The 12,801-nt window shown below is 42.1% G+C and overlaps 1 protein-coding gene across 6 annotated transcripts in view; it reads left to right on the forward strand.

The window, feature by feature from the left end:
* The window catches only part of GSTA4 (glutathione S-transferase alpha 4), a 47,642-nt gene that overhangs the window by 11,796 nt on the left and 23,045 nt on the right, over nt 1–12,801 (forward strand). For 2 of the 6 annotated variants that reach the window (XM_073810619.1, XM_019949836.3), the window contains exons 6-7: nt 1,044–1,175; nt 4,293–4,430. In XM_073810619.1, the coding sequence (XP_073666720.1) occupies nt 1,044–1,175; nt 4,293–4,415 (255 nt within the window). In that variant the 3' untranslated portion in view covers nt 4,416–4,430. Of the gene's footprint in view, nt 1–1,043; nt 1,176–4,292; nt 4,895–6,191; nt 6,348–9,236; nt 9,550–9,640; nt 9,711–12,801 lie in introns of those variants that run through there. The other 4 variants (XR_012334423.1, XM_019949835.3, XM_004314775.4 and 1 more) reach the window with 4 other exon arrangements.

Genomic DNA, 12,801 nt, shown 5'->3' on the forward strand with positions numbered 1-12,801 from the left:
CACGAACCCGTGTCCTCTGCATCGGCAGGCCGACTCTCAAGCACTGTGCCACCAGGGAAGCCTGGTTTCGTGGCATCTTGCCCATAGGCAGTTTGTGAATGTAAAATACGATGATGCAGAAATGTGCTGGGACGAGGGAGGAACAGGTGCCTTGGAGAAGGGTCACTGCCAGTTCCTCTGTCCCTGTGGCCCAGACTGTGTCAGGGCTCCACCGAACATATGAGCTAAATAATTGTCACCTTCTTTTTACCCGTAATGAAGTAGAATCACAGAGAGACTGGGTGACATGCCTAAGTCAGGAGCCAGGACTGCAACTCTGGACTCTTCGTCCTCTCCCTGTCTGGCTCCAGTAACTCTGTTTGATTTGGAGTCATATTAGGGTCCTTGTCACACACACGTAAACACATACTCACACTCATGGGCATCCGCAAAGGGCATCTTCCCTGTTCTACCACTGTCCCTTGCCCCTTCCCGATCACCGTCTATGCCTATGAATCTCTGCACCTGTGTTACTCTCAAAATGGGAGTCAGGATGAACTCTCATTCTTTCAATGTTCCCTGTCTTAGAAGATGTGAAAGGAAGCCTGCTTTTTTACTGTCATGTCTAGTTTATGACTGTGAGTCCTGACACACAGAAACACAGAACTGGCAAATGAGATCAGACTCCTTGGACAGGACCAGTGGCTTACGTCTTACATCACTCCCCCTGAATGCATCAGGGCTGATTCTTTTCTGTAGATACATTTATGGAATAGAGGTATCCTTTTAAAGCCCTGGATGCTAAATCTAGAATTACTAGTCCTTCCCTTTTTTAGGGTCTCGTTCTGATGTGAAGCAGATACTTAAGGATGCTTTCATTTCTGCACCTTTTTTGCTCTGTCCCTCTCATATGGGGAACTTCTTCTTAGTTGATGTTATTCGTAAAAGGATAAAAGGACAAGGTTGTAGTTTCAGCCCTTCTCAGATACGGCACTGATTCCACAGCTTCATCATTTTCTCCATCTCAAGTATTATAGCCAATGTAAAATGTTTATACCCTGCAGGTTTTACGGGGTCATGGACAAAGGTTTCTTGTTGGTAATCAGCTGAGCCTTGCAGACATAATTCTACTCCAGACCATTTTGGCTCTAGAAGAGAAAATTCCTAATATCCTGTCTGCCTTTCCTCACCTCCAGGTACATAAAACAACGTTTGAGAAGATTGGCCCAGAACTCTGAGGCCTTCCTTCGATATCTGTTGTTTGGTAGGCTGTGTATGTGTGTGTGTGCGCATGTGTGTGTGTAATTCTTTTAGGTTCTAGTTAGTAAAATGAAACGAAGGTGCAGACTTGAAATTGGTTTTCTGGTTCCCAGACCCTTAGAGCTGAAAGATCGTTTACGTGTGAAAGAAGTTGTCCCTCGGTATTGTTACATGACTACACTCTTGCAACAAACTCCATACACAGTTTGCCAGTAGGGACCTGCTGTAGACGTAGTTGTAGGGACCAGGGGCTGCTCATCTGCTTGTGCTGTATGTGCTGACGGGAGGACCTGAGAGTCACCGTCAAAAACAGCCTCGTCATCAGGGTGTGGCTCCCTTTCTCAGAAATAACATGGTCTCAAATTGGAAATTTTGGAGTCTGAATTCTGAGAGCTAATAAGAGGCACCCTAAACATCACCCCAGAGAATTCTCACCATTCTTCTTCCTCAGATTCCAAGGACAGACTTTTGTGCGTGACTCAGTTTATGTTTTGGTGTTATTCTTGCAGGATCGATCATAGAATTTAGAAGCAGAAAAGGGCTTTAAAAAGCAAGTTTCATCCAATGCCTTCAATATATTGAATACATATGAAGAAATAGAGACCCAGGGTAAAGACGTCAGCAGCCTGATGGCCTCGTTAATGGGTATCTCAACTTTGTCTAGAATCTTAGCCTTTTATCTCCAAATGCAATGGGCTTTCTTCTGTGCTGGTGGGTTGGCCCCTTGGGCCAAATCAGGCCTGCCACGTGTTTTTGTATCACTCTTGAGCTAAGAGTGGTTTTTACATTTTTAAATGGTTGAAAAACTATCAAAAGAATAGTGATACTTCCTGACACATGAAATTATGTGAAGTTCGAATTTCAGTGTCCGTAAATACATTTCATTGGCACAAAGCCAGGCCCATTCACTTATGCGTTGTCTAAGGCTGCTTCTGTGCTACCACAGCAGAGGTGAGTCATTCTGATACAGACCATACGGCCTGCAAAGCCTAGAATATTTACTAACTGGTCCTTTATAGAGAAAGGTTGCCAACCCCCTATAAAGACCAGATGGACACATCTTTGACCAAGTTATCAAAAGCCAAGAGAGACACACGCTAAATCTCCAAAGAGTAGTAACACATATACTTTAAAAAAATTTTTTTCCCAAGTGTAGTGAACATCATTTGGACATACTAATGAGGACAGCAACCACCAGTTAAATACATAGACCCAGAAAATGAGAACAGAAATCTTCAACAAGGCAAATAGCCATTATATAGTTTAGCTCTCTGTTCCTTTCTTCCTGCAGGCACAGAGATGGGCTTCTTTTTTTTTTTTTTTTTTTTGCGGTACGCGGGCCTCTTACTGCTGTGGCCTCTCCCGTCGCGGAGCACAGGTTCCGGACGCACAGGCTCAGCGGCCATGGCTCACGGGCCCAGCCGCTCCGCGGCATGTGGGATCTTCCGGGACCGGGGCACGAACCTGTGTCCCCTGAATCGGCAGGCGGACTCTCAACCACTGCGCCACCAGGGAAGCCCGAGATGGGCGTTTTAAAGTTTGACTTTAATACCAATAGATCCCTGAAATGACCCAAGGACCTGTGGATATTTTCCATCCATGATGCTAACAATTTGTTTTTAAATCCCAGGTACTTCTGTGTAAACAAATTTAATACTTGAACAGGTCAAGTATCAATATTAAAGGACTTCAAAATCTAACACCAGATCTGATTAAATTAAAGGGTCACTCTTGCATTGATTAAAGGGGGAAAAAAAAGTCAAAAGTCACAAAATTTTTATTATACATGACATGTGTAAGCCCCAGGTAAATCTTGAAACGATAAATCCTTTGGAAAAAGCTTCTAATTATTGGTAATAACACAAATAATACAAATACCATAATACAAATAGTTCAAATAAGTAATAAGAAGAGAAGATTGTCATATTTACATAGAATTAATTGACATAATTATTAGAGTTTTTGTTAATATTAGTGATATATGTATGAATGTTTGTATGCCTGCTTAATTAAGGCTGTGCTTTGTACATAGTAGACATTTAATAAATAGTAGCTTTTTAAATAAGTGACCTCTTTATTTTGAAAGATTTTGTTAGAATACTTATATATGATGGATATACAGTTCTTTGTATAGTTCAGAATTTTCACCAGATCAAGTGGATTTTTCTTCTTAATTACTGAAAATTGGTAAGATTTGACTCTATGAATGAAAAATAAGATTTTTTTTCTTCCATTACAGTTAACGTGAATATCTGGTATCTGATAACTGAGCCCTTGGCTACAAAAAAATGCAACTGGCCACCTTTCACACACAGCCAGAAAGAGGATTCATTTGTTAATAGGAGTAAAACTGTCAAGGCAGCTGAATCCTAAAATGTAACTTGTACTATCTGATGAATTTTTAAAACAATTTTATTTAAGTGACTTTTATTTAAATGCATTTTTTCTGAGATCAATACATTTAAGGTACTTCCTATGTCTTTTTCGTCCTTCCTTTTTTCATGTAAGCAAGTATACTCCTATCCTAAGTATCTTTTTTATTTTTCTGTCTCTGAAAAGAGTTCACATCTTGGTATGAACTGTGAGATTTGTATAGAGCCTGGCCTAGATTCCAGCCACTGTTGGCAGAGATTATAAATGATCATACCAAGAGATCAGACCCTAAACAGGTGCTGGATGACAGTTCTATTTGGAGCTCTATAGCAAATATTTATTGAATGTATTCTGATGGACCATTTTGGGGTTTTTTTTTTGTTTACTTTTTTGTTGAAGCATAGTTGATTTACAGTGTTAATTTCTGCTGTACAGCAAAATGACTCAGTTATACACATATCTATTACATTCTTTTTTATATTCTTTACTATTGTGGTTTATCCCAGGATATTGAATATAGTTCCCTGTGCTGTACGGTAGGGACTTGTTGTTTATCCATTCTATATGTAATAGTTTGCATCTACTAACCCCAAACTGATGGGCCATTTTGCACCGCCCTATTTTCGTAGAAATGAATACCTTTGCTTTTAGCCTTGAACTTTTGCGTTTTCCCTTTGCAGGAGTTCACAGTGAAAATAAGTAATATCCCTACAATTAAGAAATTCCTTGAACCTGGCAGCAAGAGGAAGCCTCCCCCGGATGACATCTACGTGAGAACCGTGTACAACATCTTCATGCCGTAGGACAGCAGCACGGCCGTGAGTGAGCGCTGTCCCCCAGAAATCGCTGTGTCCACAGTTGTGTCTTAATTGAAGCCAGGCTGCCGTGATCCAGCTCTGTCGTGGTGCTGTGTATATTGTTCCTAAGTTGGTCTTTCATTTCAAGGAGATCTCTTTTAGAAACATCAACCTTTTTTGTCCAGTGAGTGATTGTTACGGGACCTCTTCTGAACACCTTTTTGGAGGGGCTGGCATTTAAGTTAGATCTGCTCTGTCTACTCATTTTCTGGGAACAAGGATGGGTAGGACTTCATGTTGTCCCCTGAGCTTCTTTTCTCCTCTCCTTATCCCATTCTCAACCCCCTCCAGTCTCTTCCTGTTTTCAGTGTCTAATAACAATGGAATTCACTAGATAGTAACTCTCCTCTGAGCTATAATAATAATAGATCCATGGTAGTAATGAATGCCATTGATATTTGCCAAAATAAAGGATTTATAATTCATTGCCCTGCTGCTAGAATTTTTAAATTAAATCGTTTGGAATACATTCACATGGTTCAAATATCAAAAAAGTATAAAAGGTTATACAGTTGGAAGTGTTCTTTTCAGCCCTGTCCCCCCAGTTTTCTTTGGTTCTGCTCCCTACAGGCAAACATCATTATCATTTGTATAATCCTTCCAGTTATATTTGACACAAATATAAGAAAATATAAATATATTTAACTTTTGCCCTCTTACTACCCAAATGGTTATTTGGAGGCTTCTAATTTTTTGCATTTCAGAACTAAAAGTATGGCTTATTAATACTGCTTTAAACATGTGTTGACTTACATCTCAAATATTAATTGAGCACCTGTTATGTGCCAAGCATGGTGCCAGGAGACAAAACCTTAGATCAGAGGCCTAGATCAGAATATTTTGCTTTAGAAAAAATTCACCACGCAGTAGGCAAGATAGATGTGTCAACAGCAGAAGTAATTTTAGAAAAGAAAGAATTGCCGCTTTAAGAGTGTCTAATAAGTAGGAATTTAAAAACGGGAAAAAGGCAAGTGTTTGATCCGCGTCTTATTAAGTGGACACACTCATTCCTTACTACAGGAGGGATTTTTGCCCAGATGTGAAAAACAGACAGTTGCGAGGTGATCCTTAATGCCTGTCCCAGTCAATGCAAGCCCCTCAGGGTTTTATTAGAGGAAAATGCAACACAGACGTGAAGATTGTTCTCTGTCTTCACATTTTCACAATGCAAGCACTCTGTCGTCGCTCTAATATTTAGAACTACTAAAGGAGCAGAGGCAGGGCAGCAGGTGCACCACCGGGCGGGCCTGAGGAGCACTGGTGGTCCCGGCTGATGTTTCCGCCAGCCTCCTGGGAGCAAGAGAACAAAAAGAAGAAAATGGGGATGGGGATGCAGTAAGGAGTCTCACCTTCCCCAGAGACAGGTCTGGCCTTGGCTTCTGGGAGGTGATCTCTAAGCCTTGGAACCTCTCCTACCATTTTGGTGGGATTTTACTATCCAGAGACACGCCCGATAGGAGTATCTCTGTTTGCCGGGGGCCCTGGGCCAGCCAGATAACAACTATATGATTTCGGGTGTAGGCTTTGAGCCGCACCAACAATATGATGTTGGGCAGGGGCTCCGGGTCATGTGGGGTCAGCTCCACTCTGGAGGGGCTGGAGACAGATCAGCCACGTGGGCCGTCAGTCATGCCCACACGATGGCGCTCCTGTAAACTTCTGGACTCAGACGTGGGTGGGCTTCCCCAGTGACAGAATTCTGTTGTCACACATGCTTGTCAGGAGGAGTTAGCGCTGTCCATGGCTCTGCAGAATGAAGACCTCTGAGCGCTCCGAGCCTGGAACACTCCTGGACTCTGCCCTGTGCATCTCTTCCCTGGGCCGATTTCTATCTGTATCCTCTCCGTGTAATAAACCGAAGCTGTGAGTAGGACCGTTTTCTGTGAGTTCTGCGAGTACTTCCAGCAGATTACCAGACCTGAGGGTGTTTGGGGGACACTCCCTGAACCTGCAGTTGGTTTCTGAGCGAGGGCGGGCTTTTGGATTACTCCTTCCAACTCTTCAGGGAGGGGAAATGCTTTACACTCATTTGGAGATTAATTTACACGTGGGAACCAGACATTGACTTGATTACACCGAAGGGTCTCTATCATTGAGTTTTATGGGACGGCAGGAAATTTGAGCTAAGACCGTTTGGGCGGGATTTTACTACCCAGGGCCACTGCCTGATACTATTACTCAAGGGCCTGCTGTGTAGACTGTAAGCCGTAGTGCAAACAGTGCTTTGGGAGTTTTAATTCTCTTAGACACAAGAGGGCCCTCAAGGCTGGCTCTTTGAGAAAACAACCAGGGAGGAAGTTGGCTTCTGCACTGAATTGGAGGATTAGAGAAAATAAATAGGACAGGCCAAGCTGCTTCCTCTGAAGACAGGTTCCCACGTCTTTCTGCTCACGGTCACGTGACCTTAAATTGCGCAGTTCACTTCCCACGTTGGAAACAATCTCCCCTTCCCCATCCTGCACAGGTGGAGTCCCCCAGCTTTTGGGTCCAGACCCTTTAGTCTCAACACCCTCCACCCTCCCATCTTCACGAGCCACCGGACTCTGGAAACAGCAGGCGGTCAGGCAGCGGATGGTTGTCCTCAAAGACGTCAGTGTGTTGAGCGTTCAGGAATGAACTAGGTAGGACCCGTGAAGCCGGGAGCCGGAGCACAGGGCACCCACGAGGCTCACCGGCTAGACAGCACAGCAGCTGAGCCAACGGGGTAAAAGTGCACGCCTTCGTGGGTCCTCCAGTGTCTGGGACAAAAGGGGGAGCTGGACGGGTGTGGGGCTCTGGTGTCTGACAGAGGAGGACCTGCAGCGCCTAATGAGCCTGGGACCCAGCCTAAGCCACTCAGAGGGGCTTTGGCGGACTGGGTGCCCGAGGGAACGCCTGACGCTCTGGACCAGGTGCCTGGGGGGCGGGGCGATGCATGGAGGTGCCAGGCTCCTGGGGACGGGTCAGCAGAAGGTGAATTCTAGGGGGCAGTGTCTGCGGCAAACAGCCGCCAGCCCCAGCTCTCATACCTACTCCTGTTCCCTCTTTCCAGAAGATTCCATGGTGGGCTCCTTGCTCTATTAGCGCCAACATCCCCACCTAAGGGAACCCTCTGATCACGAACTCTGTAGCTCACCCCACACACTCCATACCTCTTTTTCACCACCCTATTTTATTTTCTTCAGAGCACTCGACACCCCCCGGCAATCTTCTCTGTTTAATCAATCTGTGTCTTTATATTTAAAGTGGGTTTCTTATGGAAAACATAGAATTGGGTCTTAAGCCACTCACAATAGCCTCTGTCTTAAAATTGGTGTATTTAAGACATTCACATTTAAAATGATTATCGATGTAGTTGCATTAATCTCTACCATGTTTGTGGCCGTTTTCTACTTGTTGCCCTGGTTCTTTGTTTCTCCCCCCACCTTTTTTTTGTCTTCCACTCTTTTTCTGCCTTCTCTGGTTTTATTTTATTATTATTTATTTATTTATGTTCACACACACTGTATTTTATTTTTACAAGAGATAAATAAACTGACACCAAGCATTGTAAATGGATGGCCACAACAAAAGCAACAATGATTGCAATTACCAAACACGAAACACACTCACACTCTGTCATAATATTGACATTCAGTCCAGGAATCCCCCACGGTAACAGCTCCTTCACTTTGCAGTGCTTCTCTGGTTTTAATTGAGCATTTTATATGATCCCATTTTCTCTCCTCTCTTAGCATGTCAATTATAGTTGTTTTTTTTTTTTGTTTTTAAGTTTTAGTGGTTGTTCTAAAGTTTCCAATATGTTTATGCAACTACACTAAGACCACTTTGAAATAACACTATACCACTTCACGGGTAGTGTGGGTACCTTATAACTATATTCCCAATTCCTCCCTCCTACCACTTATAACACTATTGTCGTAGATCTCATTTATTCATAAGCTATAATCATGTGATATATTGTTACCATTATTATTTTGAATACACTGCATTTATTTGTTTATATATTTAGACTGCCTATCTTCCCCAACTAGAATGTAAGCACCACCGATGACACTGGGTCTGTCATGCCTACCATTGTAGACCCAGGGCCTAAAACGGTACCTGGCACAGAGTGGTACTTAGTAAATATTTGTTGAATGAGCTAGTGGAATCTTACTTTCTTCTTACTTGAGTATCCTGATGCTCTATCAAATACCCAAACAAGGGATGTAAAGTGAAGCCCCAGAGGTGTGTACAAACTGGAATGCTCATTGGCCAATCCCTTGAGGGGGTGGAGATTTCAATTAGAATGGAAAGGGTTATAAACCCTCACTTAATCCACACACAGCACCCCAAGACAAGAGCCAGGAAAAGCTAAGGTTAGTGGTGATGTTCTTATCCACTCTTTTTGGCCTTGGTTGGATAGTTTTTATGGCCAAATTTGCAACTTGTAGTTAGCGGTTGTTTTAACTTTATGGTTAACTTAATGACTATTATTTCTAAACTTGTCTATATCAAATAAAAGGCAGAGATATTTTTTTCTTTCGAGTCGATACATAAATGAAAACGAGATGCAAATGTACATCTAGACAAAGCCTTTGAAGACTTTCATTGCTTGTGCATGAAATGTGCATAATATCATACGTTAAAGTGCCCCCCACACCGTGTCGCACGTTAAATGTAATTTCAGAACTAAGTATGTGGTGCTTCAGTTGATAACACGCTTGGTAGAACTTAAGCATTTATTAATTCTTGAGCCATTACATTTTTTTCCTCCTCTGCCAAATCTCATGTTTTTGGACACAGTTGGAAAGAACACAGGCATCACCCACTCTGTGCCAGGTGCCTAACGGGTAAACTCAACCTCCTGCCTTCGTCGGATGCTTGGAAGATTCCGTCCAAATGATGTGACACTGGGGTCTTCCTCTGGGATCCTGCCTCCCCAGGGGATGGCACCAACTTGAAAGCAGGAGTATCTAAGTCAAGTCCAGGCACAGATTTTTCTAGGACTTGCTCCAGTCTTGAAACAGCAGTGGGCCATGCAGTGGTTCACTTTGTTTATTCTCCAAGCAACCTGGGGTGACGTCTCCTTCTCGGCTCAGCTGTATTTTTCATTTAAGTAAGTTTGTTAGCCTTGGGGAGATGTCAATATGAATCAATCCATTAGACCCTAACGGAAAGGAAATTTCATTTCTATAACTGAAATATAGGGCTCTCCACAGAAGAGGCTTATTAGCATGTGAGCTTGGAACAGAACTACCTCCCTAACCATCCTATTACGTAAGTAACCCCTACTCCCTCCCCACCCTGGAATAGGGTTCAGTTGTTTGTGTCTTAAAAATGCCATGTAAACGCTTGAGCTCTTTTTCCCGGGGGGCTAGTTCCCTGTAGGATACTTTCCCTTTGGTAGCATGTCAAATCCAACTAATTAATATGTCAAATCCAACCAAATAAGTATTTTGCTAATATGTCATAAATAGAAAAATAGAAGAGAAATCATTCATAATCAATTAAATGTGGCCTTTCATCAGTATCTTATAGTTTTCTGCATACAGGCCTTTTGCCTCCTTATGTAGGTTTATTCCTAGGTGTTTTATTCTTTTTGTTGCAATGGTAAATGGGAGTGTTTCCTTAATTTCTCTTTCTGATCTTTCGTTGTTAGTGTCTAGGAATGCAAGAGATATCTGTGTATTAATTTTGTATCCTGTGACTTTACCAAATTCACTGATTAGCTCTAGTAGTTTTCTGATGGCATCTTTAGGATTCTCTATGTATAGTATTATGTCATCTGCAAACAGTGACAGCTTTACCTCTTCTTTTCCAATTTGGATTCCTTCTATTTCTTTTTCTTCTCTGATTGCCATGGCTAGGACTTCCAAAACTGTGTTGAATAATAGTGGTGAGAGTGGACCTCCTTGTCTTTTTCCTGATCCTAGAGGAAATGCTTTCAGTTTTTCACCATTGAGAATAATGTTTGCTGTGGGTTTGTTATATATAAAACAAACAAACAACAACAAAAAAAAACCCAATCAAAAATGGGCAGAAGACCTAAATAGACATTCTCCAAAGAAGACATGCAGATGGCCAACACACACATGTAAAGCTGCTCAACATCACTAATTATTAGAGAAATACAAATCAAAACTACAATGAGGTATCACCTCACATTGGTCAGAATGGCCATCATCAAAAAACCTACAAACAATAAATGCTGGAGAGGGTGTGGAGAAAGGGGAACCCTCATGCATTGTTGGTGGGCATGTAAATTGATACAGCCACTATGGAGAGCAGTATGGAGGGTCCTTAAAAAACTAAAAATAGAACTACCATACGACCCAGCAATCCCACTACTGGGCATATAAGCAGAGAAAACCATAATTCAAAAAGACACATGCACCCCAATGTTCATTGCAGCACTATTTACAATAGTCAGGACATGGAAGCAACCTAAGTGTCCATCAACAGAGGAATGGATAAAGAAGATGTGGTACATATATACGCTGGAATATTACTCAGCCGTAAAAAGGAACGAAAATGGGTCATCTGTAGAGATGTGGATGGACCTAGAGACTGTCATAACAGAGTGAAATAAGAAAGAGAAAAATAAATATTGTATGTTAATGCATATATGTGGAATCTAGAAAAATGGTATAGATGATCTTATTTGCAGAGCCGAAATAGAGACACAGACCTAGTGAACAATTATATGGATACCAAGGGGGAAAGGTGGGGGTGGGAGGAATTGGGAGATTGGGATTGACATATATACACTATTGATACTATGTATAAGATATATAACTAACGAGAACCTACTGTATAGCACAGGGAACTCTACTCAGTGTTCTGTAGTGACTTAAATGGGAAAGAAATCAAAAAAAGAGGGGATATATGTATAGGTATAGCTGATTCATTTTGCTGTGCAGTAGAAACTAACACAACAATGTAAAGCAACAATATTCCACTAAAAATTAATTTTTAAAAAATGAGCTGTAATGTTAAAGCTATACTGAAAGTCTTGGTTGTGCTGTTAATATTGTTCTTTCAACTTTAACATATTCTTTCTCTGAAACATTATACACTTAAAGCTAGAATAATGCTACATCTTTCCAGACTGGCATATTTAAATTCTGTGGGGAATACAGGATTCTCTCGGAGAATTTTTTGTCTTGGTGACAGATTTTGATCTTGCTGGTTGTTACGAAGCTAGGCAGTTCTTATCCATTGGAGAAGCCAGAGTAAATGTCAAGGATATTTCTAGTGATAATAGATTTAGAATTGGCATCTTGCACAACATTGTAAAGCAATTTGACTCCAATAAAAAAAAAAGAAGAAGAATTGGCGTCTTGTATTTTGGCCCCAAGCATCTGCTAAAACTGGCAACTTCTTAAGTTAATCCCTTAAAACTTCCGTTATCTAGAAAATTCAATAAAAGCCTGCTTTTTACCTAACTGAAATTAAGAAAAATGTGCATTGTTTTGCCTAAATTATCCAGAATGACTGTTAACATTATCAGTAGAATTTCACCCCAGAAGACTGGCTGATTTCCCAACGTGTGTGTTCAGCAGATAGGAGCACAGGGCGAATGAATACAAGGGAAGAGAAATAAGACCAGAAAGATTGTTAAAACTGGAGGAGACGAAGATGATCTAATTCTGAACCAACTCCTCATTTTAGAGTTGAGGAAACTGACATCTCTTCCAGACCTGCCCAAGGCTGGAACCTACACACCTGGTACTTGGTTAAACCTGGGGATTGGAGGAGGCCTCGCATCTTAGGAATTCTTCTTTTAAAGGGGGTCAATATAAATGATCCAACATCGGAAACGTACTTATAATTCTCCCTCATTCCTCTCCCCTTCCCTTTCTCTGTTCTTAGCCTCATACACTCCTGCACATCACAATTTGCTCAGCCTGCTTTTTTTTTTAGTTATTTTATTTTATTTTTTTATTTTTTGGCTGTGTTGGGTCTTCGTTGCTGTGCGAGGGCTGTCTGTAGTTGTGGTGAGTAGGGACTACTCTTCGTTGCAGTGCGCGGGCTTCTTATTGAGGTGGCTTCTCTTGTTGCCGAGCATGGGCTCTAGGTTGCACAGGCTTCAGTAGTTGTGGCACGTGGGCCCAGTTGCTCCGCGGCATGTGGGATCTTCCCGGACCAGGGCTCGAACCCGTGTCCCCTACATTGGCAGGCGGATTCTTAACCACCGCACCACCAGGGAAGTCCATCAGCCTGCTTTTTAAACATCAGATTCTGCACTTCGTGCCTGCCCAGCAGACCCTGGGAGGACCTGGGGCCACACACTGAGCCCCAGGTGTAGTTTAGTTGGGTTCTCACTCTAGACCTGGTTTCTCAAACTCGATTTTAGTTACAGGCACAC

Source organism: Tursiops truncatus, chromosome 10, assembly GCF_011762595.2.
Source record: "Tursiops truncatus isolate mTurTru1 chromosome 10, mTurTru1.mat.Y, whole genome shotgun sequence".
In the NCBI taxonomy this organism is placed as follows: Eukaryota; Metazoa; Chordata; class Mammalia; order Artiodactyla; family Delphinidae; genus Tursiops; species Tursiops truncatus.